Genomic DNA, 17,865 nt, shown 5'->3' with positions numbered 1-17,865 from the left:
GTGTTAGTTTGCTGAGGATAATGGCTTCCAGCTCCATCTATGTCCCTGTAAAGGACATGATCTCATTCCTTTTTATGGCTGCATGGTATTCCATGGTGTACATGTACCACATTTTCTTTATCCAGTCTATAATTGATGGACATTTGGGGAGATTCCATGTCATTGCTATTGTTAATAGTGCTTCAATGAACATATATGTGCATGTATCTTTATAATAGAATGATTTATATTTCTTTGGGTATATACCCAGTAATGGGATGGCTAAGTCTAATGGTGTTTCTGGTCCTAGGCCTTTGAGGACCCATCACACTGTCTTTCACAATGGTTGAACTAATTTACATTCCCACCAACAGCATAAAAGCCTTTCTATTTCTCCACAGCTTCCCCAGCATCTGTTGTTTCTTGACTTTTTAATAATCACCATTCTGACTGGCATGAAATGGTATCTCATTGTGGTTTTGATGTGCATTTCTCTAATGATCAGTTATGTTGAGCTCTTTTATATATGTTTGTTGGCGGCATAAATTCTTCTTTGAGAAGTGTCTGTTAATGTCCTTTGCCCACTTTTTTTGATGGGGTTGTTTTTTTCTTGCAAATTTGTTTAAGTTTCTTATAGATTCTAGATATTAAACATTTGTCAGATGGATAGATTGCAAAAATTTTCTCCCATTCTGTAGGTTGCCCGTTCACTCTGATGATAGTTTCTTTTGCTGTGCTGAAGCTTTTTAGTTTAATTAGATCCCATTTGTCAATTTTTGCTTTTGTTGCAATTGTTTTTGACATTTTTGTCATGAAATGTTTGCCTGTGCCTATGTCCTGAATGGTATTGCCTAGGTTTTCTTCTAGGATTTTTATAGTTTTGCATTTTACATTTAAGTCTTTAATCCATCTTGAGTTACTTTTTGTATAAGATGTAAGGAAGGGATCCAGTTTCAATTTTCTGCATATGGCTAGCCAGTTTTTCCAGGACCATTTATTAAATAGGGAATCCTTTCCCCACTGCTTGTTTTTGTCAGATTTGTCAAAGATCAGATAGTGGTAAATGTGCAGTCTTATTTCTGAGATCTCTATTCCGTTCCATTGGTCCATGTGTCTGTTTTTGTACCAGTACCATGCTGTTTTGGTTACTGTAGCCTTGTAGTATAGTCCAAAGTCAGGTAGTGTGATGCCTCCAGCTTTGTTCTTTTTGCTTATGATTGTCTTGGCTATACAGGCTCTTTTTTGGTTCCATATGAACTTTAAAGTAGCTTTTTCTAATTTTGCGAAGAATGTCATTGGTAGTTTAATGGGAATATCATTGAATCTATTAATTACTTTGGGCAATATGGCCATTTTCATGATATTTATTCTTCCTATCCATGAGCATGGAATGTTTTTCCATTCGTGTCCTCTCTGCTTTTCTTAAGCAATGGTTTGTTTTCATTGCACACCATGATTCCCGTAACCTACCTGAGTTGTCTTAGCATGAAATATGTGGACTAATGTTTATGTTCATGATTCTTACAGTGAGTCCATGTATGCAGGTAGGCCATAGGCCAAATTATAAAATAGAAATCATGCTCCAAATAAATTAGAAATATAGCTATATAAAAAAAGCTAACACAAGAAGGTGATGGAGGATTTGCCGTATTGTCTTCTTCTGACCCCTGTTCAGGAAAGCTGAGTTTTCAAAAGTCGCCTTATTCATTTGCTTTACCAAGACTCGAAACACACAACCTAGAAGTGAGAACACTGTGTGCTGTGCATGCATGTGCAGCTCAGCTTTCTGACTCTGGATCAAGAGTTAACGTTTAAAAATGTTCTATGGAAAAGGCTTTATTTATACCACTACTGGTTTGAGTCAGGTATAAATAACTCAAACCAGTAGGTATAAAGCCTCCTCTTCTGGTAGCCTGAGGAGAGTGGAAACAGATGAAGATACAAAAGACCAAAGTAGAATCCAATAATAGAATTTTGTTATTAGTGCCTAAGATATTCTTATTCCTGATTACTATATTTTTTGTGAAGCTTTTTGTAGTCCAAGAATATTGTACTTGATATAGCTGTTGCATTTCTGGAAATTTGAACATCAAATTTCAGTGGTTTTCATTATGATGTCAAAGGTGATTTAGTTTCATTTAAAATAAGCATTTAATTGGAATGCCTAATACTTTAGAATTAAGGCTCTCTATGCTAACCCCATCGTAAAATAGCTATTGATTTTAAAGCACATAACACAATCAAGTATCTATTTTTTTTTTTTTTTTGAGACAGAGTCTCACTCTTGTCACCCAAGTTGGAGTGCATTGGCATGATCTCGGCTCACTGCAACCTCTGCCTCCTGGAATCAAGCGATTCTCATGCCTCAGCCTCCCAAGTACCTAGGATTCCAGGTGCCCACCACCACACCAGGTTATTCTTTTATGTGTATTTTCAGTAGAGACAGGGTTTCACCATGTTAACTCAAACTCCTGACCTCAGGTGATCCGCCTGCCTAAGCTTCCCAAAGTGCTGGGATTACAGGTGTGAGCCACTGCACCCAGCCAAGTATCTACTTTTTGAATAATCCCTTTATATGTCCCTTTTACAAAGAAATAATAATTTCATTTTTATTCAATTTTACCTCTTTTTAATATAAATATAGTAAGCTTTATATTTGTGTTTCACTCACATGTTATACAATATAGTTTTAGCACTAGAAATAGGTCCCAAAATGGAGACTTGGAATGTTAATACTAGTAAGAATAAAAAAATATTGGCACATTTCTCTAACATTTGAGGTTAAAACATATATAATCATCTGGCTACAACCAGTAGTCATTGGTCATTTTCCTTTGAACAATGAATCAAAAGAAATGTTTTCTGGAGAAACATTTTAATATACCTAAGTAGTTTAGAGCTTAAAGTTATGTTTAACATTTAGATGAGAAGCCAGTAGCGTACAGTGGAGAACAACTCAGATATCCCAAATCTTACCAGCTTGACAATATTCCCTGGCTTCTCTGTAAATTTGTTTAAATGGAGTTATGAGGAATCAATACAATTATTTGTGCATATATCCATTATAATATTTGGCACATATTAGATACATAATAAATTCAGTTGAATTGATTCTGAGTTATCTCATTATGTATCATAGAACCAAATTTTTCCAATATGTATAAAGTTCATTTTCATTAATTATATTACAGCATTATATTTTAAGTTCATCTGCCTTTATTTCAGATTTAATTGGACATGCTCAGAATGTAGGCCCTTGATAGTGTTTAAATATCCACTATTAATACTTCAAAAGACTATATGGCATCAATAAGTAACACAACTCATACAGCATTATGAACATATGCCTCAACTAACATTTAGGTACCCTATGAATAAAGTAGCATATCTAGTAAATACAAGAATCCCATTTGCCTTTCCTCAACCACCAAAGGAACAATCAGAGAACCATTTCACATAAAAGCTCGGAATTAGTGTTTAAGATTCATCAGTACCTAGCTTGCCTTCTCCATTTATGTATTATATGCTTAAAGTAAATTAGCACTGTAAAAATACATTTCTCTTTGGTTTATCCTTTAATTGAGAGCAGAATCATATTGCTTTATAAATGTTCCCAATCTTTTGTATATTCATTTCTCTCTCCTCCCTCTTGGTTAACGCGTTCCTTTTGTGTTACTAATGCTTGATGAACCACATTTCTAATCTTCAGTTATTCCACCCTCCTCGGTTTTTATTCAGATTAGGCGGCAGAATTAAAGGGATGAATGATGATTTTCTGCTGTGATTAAGGTAAAAATACAACTGCATCTGGAACAAATGGATATAAAATAGCTCAGCCATATTGGAAGGCTTCTCTAGGCCTCATTTTTCCTCCATTAGACATTAGCATTTAGGCTATTTGTTTTACAGTGTCAAGACTTCCAGAAGATACCATCATTACACTACTTAGTTATAGATTTAGAGAACAGTAAGCAGTGATAACCTATTATGCTTGCAAACTGTCACTTGGGCATCTTCCATTCCTTGACTATGCTCTTAAGTAGATTAATGTATCTTTCTCTTTCTGAATAGTTGCAACCAGAGAGTAAACATCATCATTCCCATTACTAAATCAATTGTCTTGATCCCAATTCTGTACCTTCCTCTGAGCTCATTCCTTTGGAGTCAGTTAACATCAAAAATGAATATTGATTAAACCTCAAGAGGCTATAGAGAAATACAAGAGATTCATGTGAAATGAGGGAAGGTGGGATTCAGACTATTGTTAGTAACTATTTCAAAAATGGTTGCATTTATTTTTTCTAAACTAATGTTTGCAGGTTGAAGTCTGCACAATATACGCCTGCGTGAAAAGCAATGGAACCCAAATCACCACTGTGGAAGATACTCCAAGTGATATACCAACACCCACAATTCGTGGCATCACTTCAAGGTACAAAATTTTGTGTCAGTTAAATCTAAGGAACTCTGATCAGAAGAAATGAAAATAAAAATCAAAAGTATCCTCTCAGCCATGACAATCTCATTTAATGGGTTATTATAAGTGTGTGTGTAAATCAAATTTTTGATATTATTTCACAGATGTTAATCTTCACTGGACATCCAATGACATTTAATCTTTAATTTCCCTGATTGCCCAGCCTCAGATTTCTTATTTAGTAACCTGTAAGCAAATACTTGAAATACATGTCTCCTTATTTGAATGTGTCCTTTAGTGAATCCTTTTGCGAAGCATAATAGAAGCTTAATTGTAATGACTACCTTCTAACTTAATCTTTTTGAAAAAAAATTGATTTTTATACATCAGAGTGCCCTAAAGCTAGAAATCTGTAAAATTGGCAGGGCAGATAATATTTAGATAACCATTACCAATTTTGTCAGCTTCTTGGTAGAATCACCTTATTTTTCCTTATTCTTTTGTTGCTGAGAAATGACCATAGTTTGAAAGTGAGTCTCTTTATTATTCATAATTAGTAACAACAATAATAATAATATTTGGTATTGTTTCCAAGGCTGAAAATAAGATGGTAAATTGTTCATCCGTTTGTATCAAGTTGAGGCTGGGAAAAGAAATCTTAGTGCTTTCACATTATACTTTTTGCTTAAGCCAGATGAATCACCCTTCACTTACACATACAAACAACACACACACACACACAGACACATACACACACTGTATAATCAGTCTATTATTCATGTTTCAATTCTGAAGGATTCCTCTATGACATGTTGAAATTTCTAGATCTTAAATCAGTTAAAAAAATTAGTACTGGTTTTGGCAACCAATGGTTGAAATAATTAGAAAAATCCAACTAACCGGACTGTTAGCTGTTCATGGCAATAATCATATCTTGTCTCCTTGAGTATATCTTCTATCAAACACATGATAGATACTGATCTAATTTTTGGCATACTAATTAGTTTATAATCCCCCCAGCAGATAGCCCCCAACCTATTCACAGTATTATCTACTATGCAGGGGGAAAATAGTCATATTAAATGGGCATTAGAGACCTTTATTCTTTTAGCAAACACATCGGTGGCTATAATAATACAGAAGGCAAGGTCAGGCGTGGTGGCTCACGCCTGTAATCCCAGCACTTTGGGAGGCTGAGGAGGGCAGATCATGAGGTCAGGAGATCGAGACCATCCTGGCTAACATGGTGAAACCCCATCTCTACTAAAAATACAAAAAATTAGCCAGGTGTGGTGGCAGACACCTGTAGTCCTAGCTACTCGGGAGGCTGATGCAGGAGAATGGCATGAACCTGGAAGGCGGAACTTGGAGTGAGCCGAGCTTGCACCACTGCATTCCAGCCTGGGCGACAGAGCGAAACTCGGTCTCAAAAAAAAAAAAAAAAAAAAAAAAAAAATATATATATATATATGGAAGGCAAAAGTAATACAAAAGAGCATAAGACATGATTCTAAATTTGCAAAGTTCCAGTCCACTGTGGAAGATACTCCCCTAAATAAATTTTTATAGAGCAATGTGAAAAACACTATAATAAGAGGTTTAGATGTGCAAGAAGAACATAAAGAGAAAAATAGCAAACTTTACCCAGAATTATCAGTGAAGGCATCATGGAAGATGTGACATTTGAGTTCAGTCTTGAAAAGCTCAAGGAAGAATTATAGTTAGGTGGGTGGATGTTTTCAAATTCTTGTCTGCTGGCATCCCCATGACTCAAGCCCATGTGAATGACATAACAGAATATGCCTCATATTACATATTTATTTATAACTGAAAATAATATCTAAGCTTTATAAGAAATGGAACAAATGTGACTGTGTCTCTAGGTTTTTTTTCCTTTAAGATCATTGCACGTAATAACAGAGGACAAATATTTTTAGTTGCTATTAAAAATTGCTTGTATCCAAGTACATTAAATTGATAACAGAAACATTAAAAAGAGTATTACACAACAAGAACAAGGAAAGTGAGAGAGGAGACAACAACAGAAAAGAGATTGCAACACAATTTTGTAAGCAATATTTGTCAGAAAGAAGCAAATGATTGAATACAGTGGAGAAATTTACAACCAAAATATTGGTTGACAAAAGACAATAATGACAGGAAACAAACTGTTTTTTCCACAGAGAACTGGAGAGGCTGAGCACTTAGAAGTTTTAAGGCTGTAAAGAGGAGGAGAGAGGGTAAGGTTTAAAGCTGAAATCATGGGGTGAGACACAACTGTTAACAAATAAGTGTTTGGAATCCCAGATCTCTTGCATCTTTGCTGTGCATCCAGGGGTCTATTTCTCTTCCTCCACATGACAAAGTCCACCGACCAGGTGGTGGACTGGAGAAACTGAGGGCTACTAGGCAGAGCGGAGCTGAGATGAGACGCAGAAGTAAAAACAGTGATAAAGTGAGACTACAACCTGAATGGTGGGCTTTTTGGCTAAGTTTCCCAGTTCTGCCCTCAAAAGCAAGTAGACAAGTCATAAACACCTCCAGATAGGAAACTGAACATACTTCTCTAGAAAAACAAGAATGATCTCGAATAAAATACCTCCAGATAATAGCATATAGGAATCCCTAACAGTAAAAACAACTTGTCCTCTGGTCACCCAGTAGGGAAGTATGCCAATCAACAAGGCTCACCTACCTATAAAGCTTTTAGTTGGCTTTTTTTTTTTTTTTTTTGGTGCATCACTCTTAAAGATAAAAAGGGGACCAAAATAAACAAAAGACATGATACAATAGATTCAGAGACAATGCAGGTGAGGAAAAAAAAATTATAGCCTCAGATAGATAAAAGAAGATTCTCTAAGCATAAAACAAAACCAGCATACTTAAAAAAATAAATAAATAACCAGCGAGGAGCAAACCTCATGGAAATTAAAACGGTGAAAAGCTGAATTGAAACTTTTGAAGAAAGTTCAAGGGAATGTCTCTGAAAATGCAATGAAACACAAAGATTTAAAAGAGAGAAAGAAAAAGAAAAAACAATAGAGAGCATCCAGGAAGTCTAATATTTGAATAATAAGAGCTTCGAAAGAGAATCAAAGGAAAAGAGGGAGAAAATTTTTTAAAAAGACAAGAAAATATCCCAGAACGAATGTACTATTGTGCAGATCAAAAGATTCCCCGGATACCAACAATATGACTAAAAAGTGATTACATATAAAGGGATATTATCAGGAAATTGCAGAGTACCATGTTTAAAAAGCACATCCAAAAAGCTGCGAGGAAGAACAGACACTACCACAATCAAGACATGAAGCAGCATCATGATGTCAGGCTCCTTTATTGCTAACCCCTCTTCTACCCTTCCTAAAACGAAGCAAACACTGCCATGTTTTGGTATGTATAATTCTGCCTTTTCCGTATTGTCATGTAAATGGATCGTATAATATGTAGTCATTCAAATGGCTTCTTTTAGTTAGCATAAGGCATTTAAGATTTGTCCTACTTATTGTATACATACTAGTAGTTCTATACATACTTAGTAGTTGTCAGTTTTTGTTGCTGAGTAAGATTCCATTGTATGAAAGTTCCACAGTTTGTGCACAGTTTGGATAGATTTCAGTTCTCCGTGACCATGATTAAAGTTGCTATAAAACATCTATATACAGGTTTTTGTGTGAAGATATATTTTCATTTCATTTGTGTAAATACCCAGGAGTTGGATTGCTGAGTCATAAAGAAACTGCTAAACTGATTTACAAAGTGACTGTAACATCTTTCATTCCTACTAGCATTGTATGAGAGTTCAAGTTGCTCTATATTTTTGCTGGAACTTGAGATAATATAAGGTGTTTTCCTCTTATTTTTTAAATAGTCATTTTAATAGATGTTTGTGGTGTGTTATTATGGTCTTAAATTACATTTTCCCTAATGACTAATGATACTGATAAGCTTTGCAATTGCTTTTTGCATGCACTTTGGCATTTGTTTACTCTGGGAAATGGTATCTGCAAATCTTTTGTGAATTTGTTAATTAGATTCTTTGTTTTCTTATTTTTTGAGTTTTGAAAATTTTAAAAATATATTTTAGATTTGAGTTTTTTGTCACATATGTGATTTATAGATATTTTTTTTCCACCTTATGATTTGTCTTCAATTATCTTATTTGTGTGTTTTTAAGAGAAAGAGTTTTAACATTCAAGAGAGTTAGATTTGTTACTTTTTCCTTTATGGTTTGTGCATCTGGTTTTTTATCTAAGAACTTTTTGCCTGAGTTAAGGTCACAGAGACTTTCTCTTGTCTATTTCCTAGAACATTTGTATGTTTACATGTTGAATCTATGTCTATGATTGGTTTTGTGTTAACTTTTGTATACACTGCGGCATGAGTCAAGGTTAATTTTTTTGACATGTAAGTATTTAATAGTATCAACAAAATTTTTGGAAAGATTATCTTTTCTTTATTGAATATTTTTAGATTTTTGTCAAAAATCAATTTAAACACATTTTGTAGGCCATTTTTGGACTCTCTTTTATGTTCAGTTTATCAATATGTATGTCTATACCAATATCACACAATCTTGATTATTACAGCTCTATAGTAAGCTGTCAAATCACATTGTATGAGTCCTCCAACTTTGACCTTTATTAAAATCATTTTGGTCTTTCTCACTACTTTGCCTGTCCATATAAATTTCATAAACAGGTCATTGATATCTACAAAACGTGATTTTGATTAGAACTGCATTGAATTTGTGGATCAATTGGTAGAGAATTTACATCTTAACAATATCAAATGTTCTGATTCATGAACACACTGTTGCTCATTTATTTGCATCTTGTTTCCTTTATTTTATCGGTGTTTTACATAATCCACTATGCAAATGCTGCACATATTTTATTAAATTTATACCTAATTATTTATTTGAGGGGTGCTATTATTAATGTTTCTTTAAAACAAATTTAAATCCAATTGTTTGTTGCTAGTGTGTAGAAACACAATTAATTTTGGAATAGTGAGCTTACATCCAGCAACTTTGCTAAACTCCTTATAAGTCTTAAGAGCTTTTTTGTAATTCCCTAGTCTATATACATCTTCTACAAAGAGAAACTGTTTATTTTTTTCCTTTCCAATCAGTATGTCTTTTATTTCTTTTTTCCTGCCTTATTGCACTGGATAGTTTAATAACGTGATAAGAACACATTCTTGACTTGTTCCCAATCTTTGAAAGAAAACTTTCAGTCTTTTACCCTTAGATGTGATGTTATGTATGAAATTTTTGGCCATGCCTTTTATCAGGTTGAATAACTTTATTTTTAATTTGCTGACAGTTTTCATTATAAATGGAGATGGAATTTTGTCAAATGCTTTTTTGACATTTTAAATTTGTACTATGATCAATTATATTTACTGATTTTAAATTATTGAACTAGCCTGTATTCTCTCGATAACCACCACTTGGTTGTGATATATTTTCTTCTTCATATATTGGGGGATGCAATATACTATTATCTTATAGAAAATGTTCATCTGTGTTCATAAAATATATTGGACTGTGTTTGATTTTCTTGTAATACCTTTGCCTGGATTGGGTATCATGGTAATTTCTGGTCTCATACTAACTTGGGAAGCATTTCCTTCTTTTCCATTTTGTGGAAGAGATTGTATAAAAGTGTTATTATTTCTTAAATCTTGGCAAAATTCACCAGTGAAACCCATATTTGCCTGGAGTTTTTATTTGATGGAAGGTTTTTTAACTCGGAATTCAATTCCCTTAATTATGTATGATATTTTGGTGATGTATTCTCCAGTGAGTTTTGTCATCTTGTGGGTGCAGAAAATAGGTTAATTTAATCAAATTTGTCAAATTTATTAGCAGGAAGTACGTTTGTAGTACAAACGTACTTCCTGCTAATGTATGTTTGTACTACAAACAGCAATTCATTGGAACTGATTTGTAGTCTTTCATTTCTGATATTGGTAGTAAGTGTTCTCTGTTTTTCTATTCAGCCTAGAGTTTTATCAATTTTGTAGATCTTTTCAAAGAACAATTTTTGGCTTTTTTTTTCTATATCATCTATATTGTTTTCTATTTTCCATTTCAGTGATTTCTGCTCTCTCTTGTTTTCTTCCCTCTTGCTTTGCTATTCCTTCTCAGTTTCTTATAGATGAAAACTTTCATTATTGATTTGAGACCTTTCTTCTTTCCTCTCAGTCCTGTTTCAGTATAAAGCTCACAAATTTTGAAATGTTGCATTTCACTTCATTTGTTCAAAATATATTTTGATTTTTCTTGAGACTTCTTTAACCCATGGATTATTTACAAGGGGATTGTTTAATTTCCAAGTATTTGGGGATTTTTCAGGTAAGTTTCTATCTGAGTTTCTAGTTTAATTCTATTATGAACTGAGAACATGATTTTAGAATTTCAATTCTTTTAAATTAGTTACAGTTTTTTCAGGGCCCAGAATATGATCTGTCTTAGTGAATGGAGAGTGTTTTGTAAATGTCAATTAGGCCAAGTTGAGTGATAATGGTGTTCAGATCGTCTATATACTTACTGATTTTCTGCCTGCTTGTTTTATCAGTTATTGTGAGAATGGTGTTGAAGTCTCCAAATGTAATTGTGGCTTTATCTATTTCTTCTTCAGATCTATTAGTCTTTCCTTCATGTATTTTGATGTTTTATTATTAAGTGCATACATGTTTAGGATTGTTAATGTCTTGATAAACTGGCTCTTTTATCATTATGTGATAAGCCCTTTTACTTCCTGATAATTTCCTTGTTCTTAAGTTTATTTTGTCTAATATTAATATAGCCACTCCAGCTTTTGATTGCTTAGTGTAATTCTGGGTGATTTTTAGATTGATTCCTTCACATTTCGAATATTAGGTTATAAAAATCTGACTTCCGTTAAAATCCTTTGAAGAAAGTTAGAGTTCTTATTTACTTTTTTCAGTAGGTTACCAACTGGTTAGCTTCAGACTCCAAATTCTGTTTTCCTTTGCCAGTGACTACAGTCAGTTCCTATTTTTTCATAAAGTAGCATAGCAAAGCTATGAACTTTGCTTTACTACTCTGTGTCTGCACAATGGCTAATTTGGGATTTGGCTGTGGAATTATGTAATAGTTGTGATCTCAAAATCTTTGCTGTGCTGCTTGCATAGGCTATGCATGTGAGGCAACCATAAATGTGCAGCTTGGAATTGAGTCAGGACTTGTGTTCGTTCATTCATAAAATTAGCTTCTAGCTTTCTTCTCTCTGAAATGTCCCCCATCTTTCCAGCTCCTTTGGACTTCCTTTCCTGGATTTTTGGCTAGAATGATATGATTTCTTTTGAAATGTCTGCCTCCCAGCCTGCCTCCCAATTTGCATAACTAGAGTTGTTCTTAGGCAATGAGGTAAGAGGAATTCGAGAAAAAAAAATAACAAGGACTTCCCCCACATTCTTTGGACTATAGAGGCCCCATTTCCTGATTTCTCTGGACAGAAAGATTTTTTTCCGCCCGCTTGGGGCTTTAGATTCCAATTCGGCCACAGCTGCCGCAGTGCAGCTCCTTGGCTCTAATCATCCTCAGAGCAGGGCCCAGCAGAAAGAAGACAAAACAAAACAAAACAAAAATGGGGGTTTTCCCTATACTCTCTGGCTTGCAAGGCATTTTGTTCCAGATACTCTAGCTGGAAAAAATTTACTTTCTCTAGGATTTTGCTTCCCTAGCTCACAGTTTCACACTGATACTGCCCTTGGGTTAAAGATGGGAAGTAAAGGAGGGGGAGAAAAAATGGGAAACTCACCCTGTAACATTCATTCTCAAAGTTTTCTCTCCCATCCTGATCAGCCTGCTATTGTTAACTTTTCAGAGTCCTCAGATAGTTACTTTTTATAATTTGTGCAGATTTTGAGTTGTAATCAGTGGGAGAGATAAGCTGTAATGGGCTTATTCTATATTGACCTGCATGGGAAGTCCCCCTCCGCCAAAGTTTTCTTTCTTCCAGTGCCTTTGGCAACTTTCCTTTTTCTCCCCAGTCAGAAGCCTAGCAAAAACTTGATAGAAGTAATTCATAACCAAATATTGGCATGTAAAATCTTTCCTTTCTTAAAATGATCCATAGTAGCAGAGTAACATTTTCCAAAGGCAAGACTCTAATGAGCAAGTATAGGCTGCCAAGCCATTAATCAAAATTAAACCAACACCAAAGCAGTTAGCCTCGTCTGTGCATGATATTGTTTGTGTAATTTCATTATACTTCTGGCAATGTATACTTGTTAGTTATGTTTCTATTTTGATTTTAAAAAATCTTTTATATTAGCAACATGCAAAATGAAATGTGAAATCCTTCCAGAAAAACATCAGCCGACGGGGTCTACTTCTCTAACATTTAAAATAATTTGGTTTCTAAGAAGCCATACATTTCTTAGATTCTTTGTTTATTTTTGGTGAAATTCAGAAGTCAGTAAAATTTAATTTTCATATATTTCAATAACATACAGATAGCATACCAGCCTGTTTGATTACATGCGTGCAGTGTACCAACTCATCTTTGTCTTTGGCCTTAACTTATGCCTTGTTTTTGACTACATCTTCAGCAGTACAAGCCCTTACGCATGTTTTTCCTCTTATATATAAACCAAAGATTCCATAGCACACAAATATAGAAGGATCAAATGGACCCTTCTGGTTTTATAAGCTGCTGCTTCAGAAACAAGCCCTGTTTCTACATTGCATTTTCCATACTTGTCATATTATCATCAGCTCCTTCCATATCCCAAAAGAATACTAACTACTGATCGATAGCCCAGACATGTCTGGCCATGGCCTACATGTGCCCTGGGTAGTTCATTTATTTGTCTTGGTGGATTTGCTAGAGTGGAATTTAATCAATAGCTAATTCATTAATTCTGGTCCTCGAGAATGTAGAGACTGACCTGGATGAAGATAACTGGCTGTCTGGCTTTGATTGAAATATGACAAGCACTGCAGCTGACAGCTTCACCGGGTACTGGGCTGACTATGAAGTTTAGTTATTTATTCCCCATAAATGGAACAACTAAGAAAATAACACAAACAAGAAAGATGTTTTATTACATTACTGCTAGTATTCCAAAATGCATCATTTCCAGGCATGAGGCTCAAGGGAAAGTAGAGAAAGAACTCAGATCATGTCTTTTAATGTCTTTAATTGGAACCATGGCAGTTTTTTCACATCCAAATCAGTTTGGGGATGTGTTATTGATGAGGAGTGTGAGGTATAAAGTCTTTGTAGCAGTCACAAATAATTGTTTTAAGATTTGCTTCTAGATGCCGAATGAGATCAATGATATTTTTACACACCAACTTTCCAGAAATCTTTCTGATAACAGCATAGGTTAGATGTCTCTAAATGAATGCTAAACCACTATCGTCATTAATGAATCTCTCTATATTTTTTTCTTTTTTGTTGTTGTTGTTGAGACAGGATCTCGTTCTGTCACCCAAGCTGGAGTGCAGCTGACTGCAGCCTTGACCTTCCAGGCTCAAGCAGTCCTTCCTCAGCCTCCTGAGTAGCTGGGACAATAAGCATATGCCACCACACCCAGCTAATATATTTTTTAAATTATTTTGTAGAGATGGGGTCTCACTATGTCGCCCAGGCTGGTGTTTTGAACTCTTGGGCTCAAGTCATCCTCCTGCCTTGGCCTCCCAAATTGCTGGTATTACAGATGTGAGCCACACAGCACCTGGCATCCCCCTATATTTTTAAATTACTTAATGTGGGGTTAAGTATGGTTCAAGAGGTCAGAGCTTGTGGAGAAAGAGGATTCTCCTTTTTTCCTCACCAAATTTTATGAGGCATGCTATGATATACTTTTTATGCTATGACATTAGATATCAGGGAATCTCTTCTATCCTTGACTTTTTCTGCCTAACTTTTCTCAGTGAATGATAGCTTCAACTGAAGTAATGATTTTACAGTTTTGTAAAATTAAAAGAAAAAATATTTTATATTTAATTTAATTATTTAGCATTTAAAAGAAAAAATTAAGGCCACATTTCTGTTTGTTTGCTTTAATAGGGAGAGTGTTGGGCTGAAGGATACAGAATGTCAAATCATTTTTTTTCACCTGTATACCAAACTCGCTTACCAATATGGGCAATTGTAGACTATTTTTAATATGGACTAAAATTATCTGCTTAAATCTTTAAAGGATATGGGTAGAACCTTGAAAGAGAGAATTTGGAGTACGCTAAGTGCAATTTGTACAGATCCAATCAATAGCCTTATGGTCACCATGGCTTTTAGGAAATATTACTCATTTGATGGCCATGAGTTCTGATTATCACATTCTGTTTAAGGAGACCTTAATAGAATAGAGTCAGAATATAGAATGTAAACAGAATAGATAGACAGAATATATAGAAAAGAGAATATTGGGCTTATTGTTGTGGCTCTGCTATCACTATTTTCATTTCCTTACCTCCCTCTTCTTCCCAAACTCCTCCTAACTTGTTTACCTCTTGTAGCTCCCACAGAAAGAGCTCGGTGGCCAAAGTAGCCTTTGAGTGCCTTTCAGCAAAATCCAGTTCTTCCTCCTAATTCACTTTAGCCCTCAACTGCCACTTTGTCCCTGGTTCTCTGAACATTCGTTGTTTTGTTTTGTTTTTATTGGTTCCATTAAAAATCCACTTATGACTTCTGGGTGTCCTCAGGAAAAAGACTCCCTACCTTGCTCAGGTAGTTCAGTCCTGCAATTTTAAGCCATACTGATGTCTCAAAGATCTCTGGCCCTGTTTTCTCCCTAAACTCTAATCCCACATATCCACTTGCCTATTGATTTTATGTCATGATATTCACCCATCACTTCCATAACCATGAGACTCAAAAGTTAATTCTTATCTAACTCATCATCTTTTCCAACACCCACTTCTGCAAATGCACCACCATCCTGCATATTATCAAGGACATATATCTTTGAAGTATTTTTAATCCCCTGAGTTTATTAAACATCGATTTTAGTACATTTTCTTTTGGAGCATCTTCTCATATATGTTACTCTTCTCCATTTCCACCACTACCACCCTGGTTCATGTTTTCATCCTTTAAGTTTATATAACCATTTTATGGAGCTGTCCTAATCCAATTAGATACAAAGAGAAAAAAATATCCTTTACTTTTCACCTGCTACTTACTGCCTTAAACACACTGTTTTGGCTGTCCTTCCCTTAATTCTCAAATACCCCTCAGGAACATCTTATGGCTTTCCAATTATTTTTAGTTATGAGTCTCACTTTGATAATTAAGATTCATGATCAAGTATTAAAAAATCCATTCCATCACCATCAAAATATTAGCCTCGCATCTAGTTCAAAGATTCTATCATTTCTAAAGCTCAGGCCTAATTGTAGTTTGCTCTTTTCTTCCCTCTTACTCTTTCTTTTCTATTCCATTTTATCCAAATATGTTCCCTCTCAATGTGATTACTTCACTGCCATCACTGGTTGACAATCACAGCTCTCTATTGACAAGTGATGCTTTCTTGGGCAATTGTATTTTTTTTTTTTTGAGAGGTCCTCATGAGAATCTTTGAATAGCCAAATTCCCTTACACAAGTGTTGCCCTTTATAGCTGATCACCTGTGGTGCCAAAAGAGGAGAACATTCCAAAGACTCTTCCTGCTGGAGTCTCCTCATGCCAGAAGGCCACTGTCCTGGGCAATGTACCTTCAAGGCTAGCCATCTTGCAAGGCATCCATTTGGCTCTTGAGAAACTCATCCATCTATGCCATGCTATAGATCGATATTGTGGTATTCTAGGCTTAACCTTTCATTGCAGAACTGCTCTGGCCAATCTCTGGCCACCAGAATTCTCTAACTAAGAGAAGCAAGCTTTATTTTCTATGCTCATATAGACTGCCAAATTTAAGAGTTCTCTGTCAAGCTGTCCCAAGATCTCCTCACCACATTTTCCTCCAAGGACAAAAGGAGGGAAATGTGTGTTCCTTTTTATTAAAAGAACATGGGTTTTGCATTTTGACTTTTTACCTACTACAATTTATAATAAACATCTCAGTAGGATAATTAAATATTCAATGACTTGAAAGCAAAGAATTAAATTTGTCATATTACATTTATTTCATCTTTGTTAAAAGTGTTCTGATCATTTTTGATAACCATGATCTGGAATAATATTGAAGAACTTGAGTGTTACATAAATGATTGACAAAAATGACCAAATTGATTAGAAAAAAAGCCTGTGTAAACATAACCAGATAATCTAGAGCTATTTAATCCATAACAATTTAGGTTAATATCTTAGAGTGTATGAAGATTTCTTTTCTCTGGTCAAACAAATGTTTTGAAAAAAATTGGGATAAAATATTAGGATGAAATATTAAAGAATAGTAATGTGAACCTGTCTTCATAAAAATTTGATCTGACTTGTATCATTTTGATATTCACCTGTATAAAGTTAGTGATAGCAAATTATTTTCTCTACATTCCTTTGTAGCTTCAATGGTATTTTGTACTTCAAGGGACAATTGGAAGTGATGAGATCTGGGGAGGGTGAAATGCACCTGTAATCCTAACTAGTTGGGGGGCTGAGTCAGGATTGCTTGAGCCCAGGAGTTTGAGTCCAGCCTGAGCAACATAGCAAGATCCCATCTCTAAAAATAAATAAAGAAGAAAGTGGTGACAACTGTGGGGGTGGCACAATAGTATGTAGTAGTAACAGTAGTAGAATAGTAATTTTGCTGACAATATGACATAATTAAAAAGAAATAACTACAACTAGAATGTCTGAACGCTTGATGAATTCATGTACCAAAATATGTGTAAAGAACTTCTAGTTCCAAAATGATGACATAGAAGCAAGCTGGCTTCACTCCTCTCCACAGAAAACAGAAACAAATGTACAGAGCTGAGATTATCACAGCAATATCCCAGAACTCAAATATGAGGAAAAGACAGTTCCCACAGTCACAGAGAAGTGAAAATCTCTGAGCAGATGGTAAGAAAATTGGACTTTCATATCCACAACACCCATCTCCCCAATATATTCAGCACCATGCTTGTGGAAAATATTTTCCCGACCCTTGATTTCTGCACTGGAAAAGTGCGATTGAAGTGGACAGTTTCCCGACCATCTTAGGTTACTTGGCAGGAGACCTTTACCTGCCTCAACCCACAGGAAGCATCAGGAGTGCCCGAAGGGATCTATCTCTGTGAGGACATCCAGAGACAATGTGGGGAGATGGGACTACCATCACCAGCCCTGGAAATTCTGCTCTGTAACTCAGTAAAAGGAGATGCCAGATCAGAGTGGCTGTTCAGTAGCACCACACTGTAGTAGTTTCACTCCACAGGTTTCCTGGGCACCAATCCTCAGCCAGCCTCCTCACACTACCAGGATATCCCCTTTGGAACCTCCCCTATTTGGGAAAGGTGGTGTTCTGATAGTTTACGGGAGACAAGGCAAACCTGGACCTAAGGC

At 35.3% G+C, this 17,865-nt stretch overlaps 1 protein-coding gene across 1 annotated transcript in view; it reads left to right on the top strand.

The window, feature by feature from the left end:
• The window catches only part of USH2A (usherin), a 798,563-nt gene that overhangs the window by 574,764 nt on the left and 205,934 nt on the right, over positions 1–17,865 (top strand). The window contains exon 47 of the mRNA XM_032136481.2: positions 4,299–4,411. Coding sequence (XP_031992372.1) covers positions 4,299–4,411 — 113 coding nt within the window. The remainder of the gene's footprint in view (positions 1–4,298; positions 4,412–17,865) is intronic.

This window comes from Hylobates moloch, unplaced genomic scaffold (genome assembly GCF_009828535.3).
Source record: "Hylobates moloch isolate HMO894 unplaced genomic scaffold, HMol_V3 SCAFFOLD_18, whole genome shotgun sequence".
NCBI classification, from domain to species: domain Eukaryota; kingdom Metazoa; phylum Chordata; class Mammalia; order Primates; family Hylobatidae; genus Hylobates; species Hylobates moloch.
The sequence above is the reverse complement of the archived record's forward strand: the minus strand, read 5'-3'. Positions and strand labels throughout refer to the sequence as shown.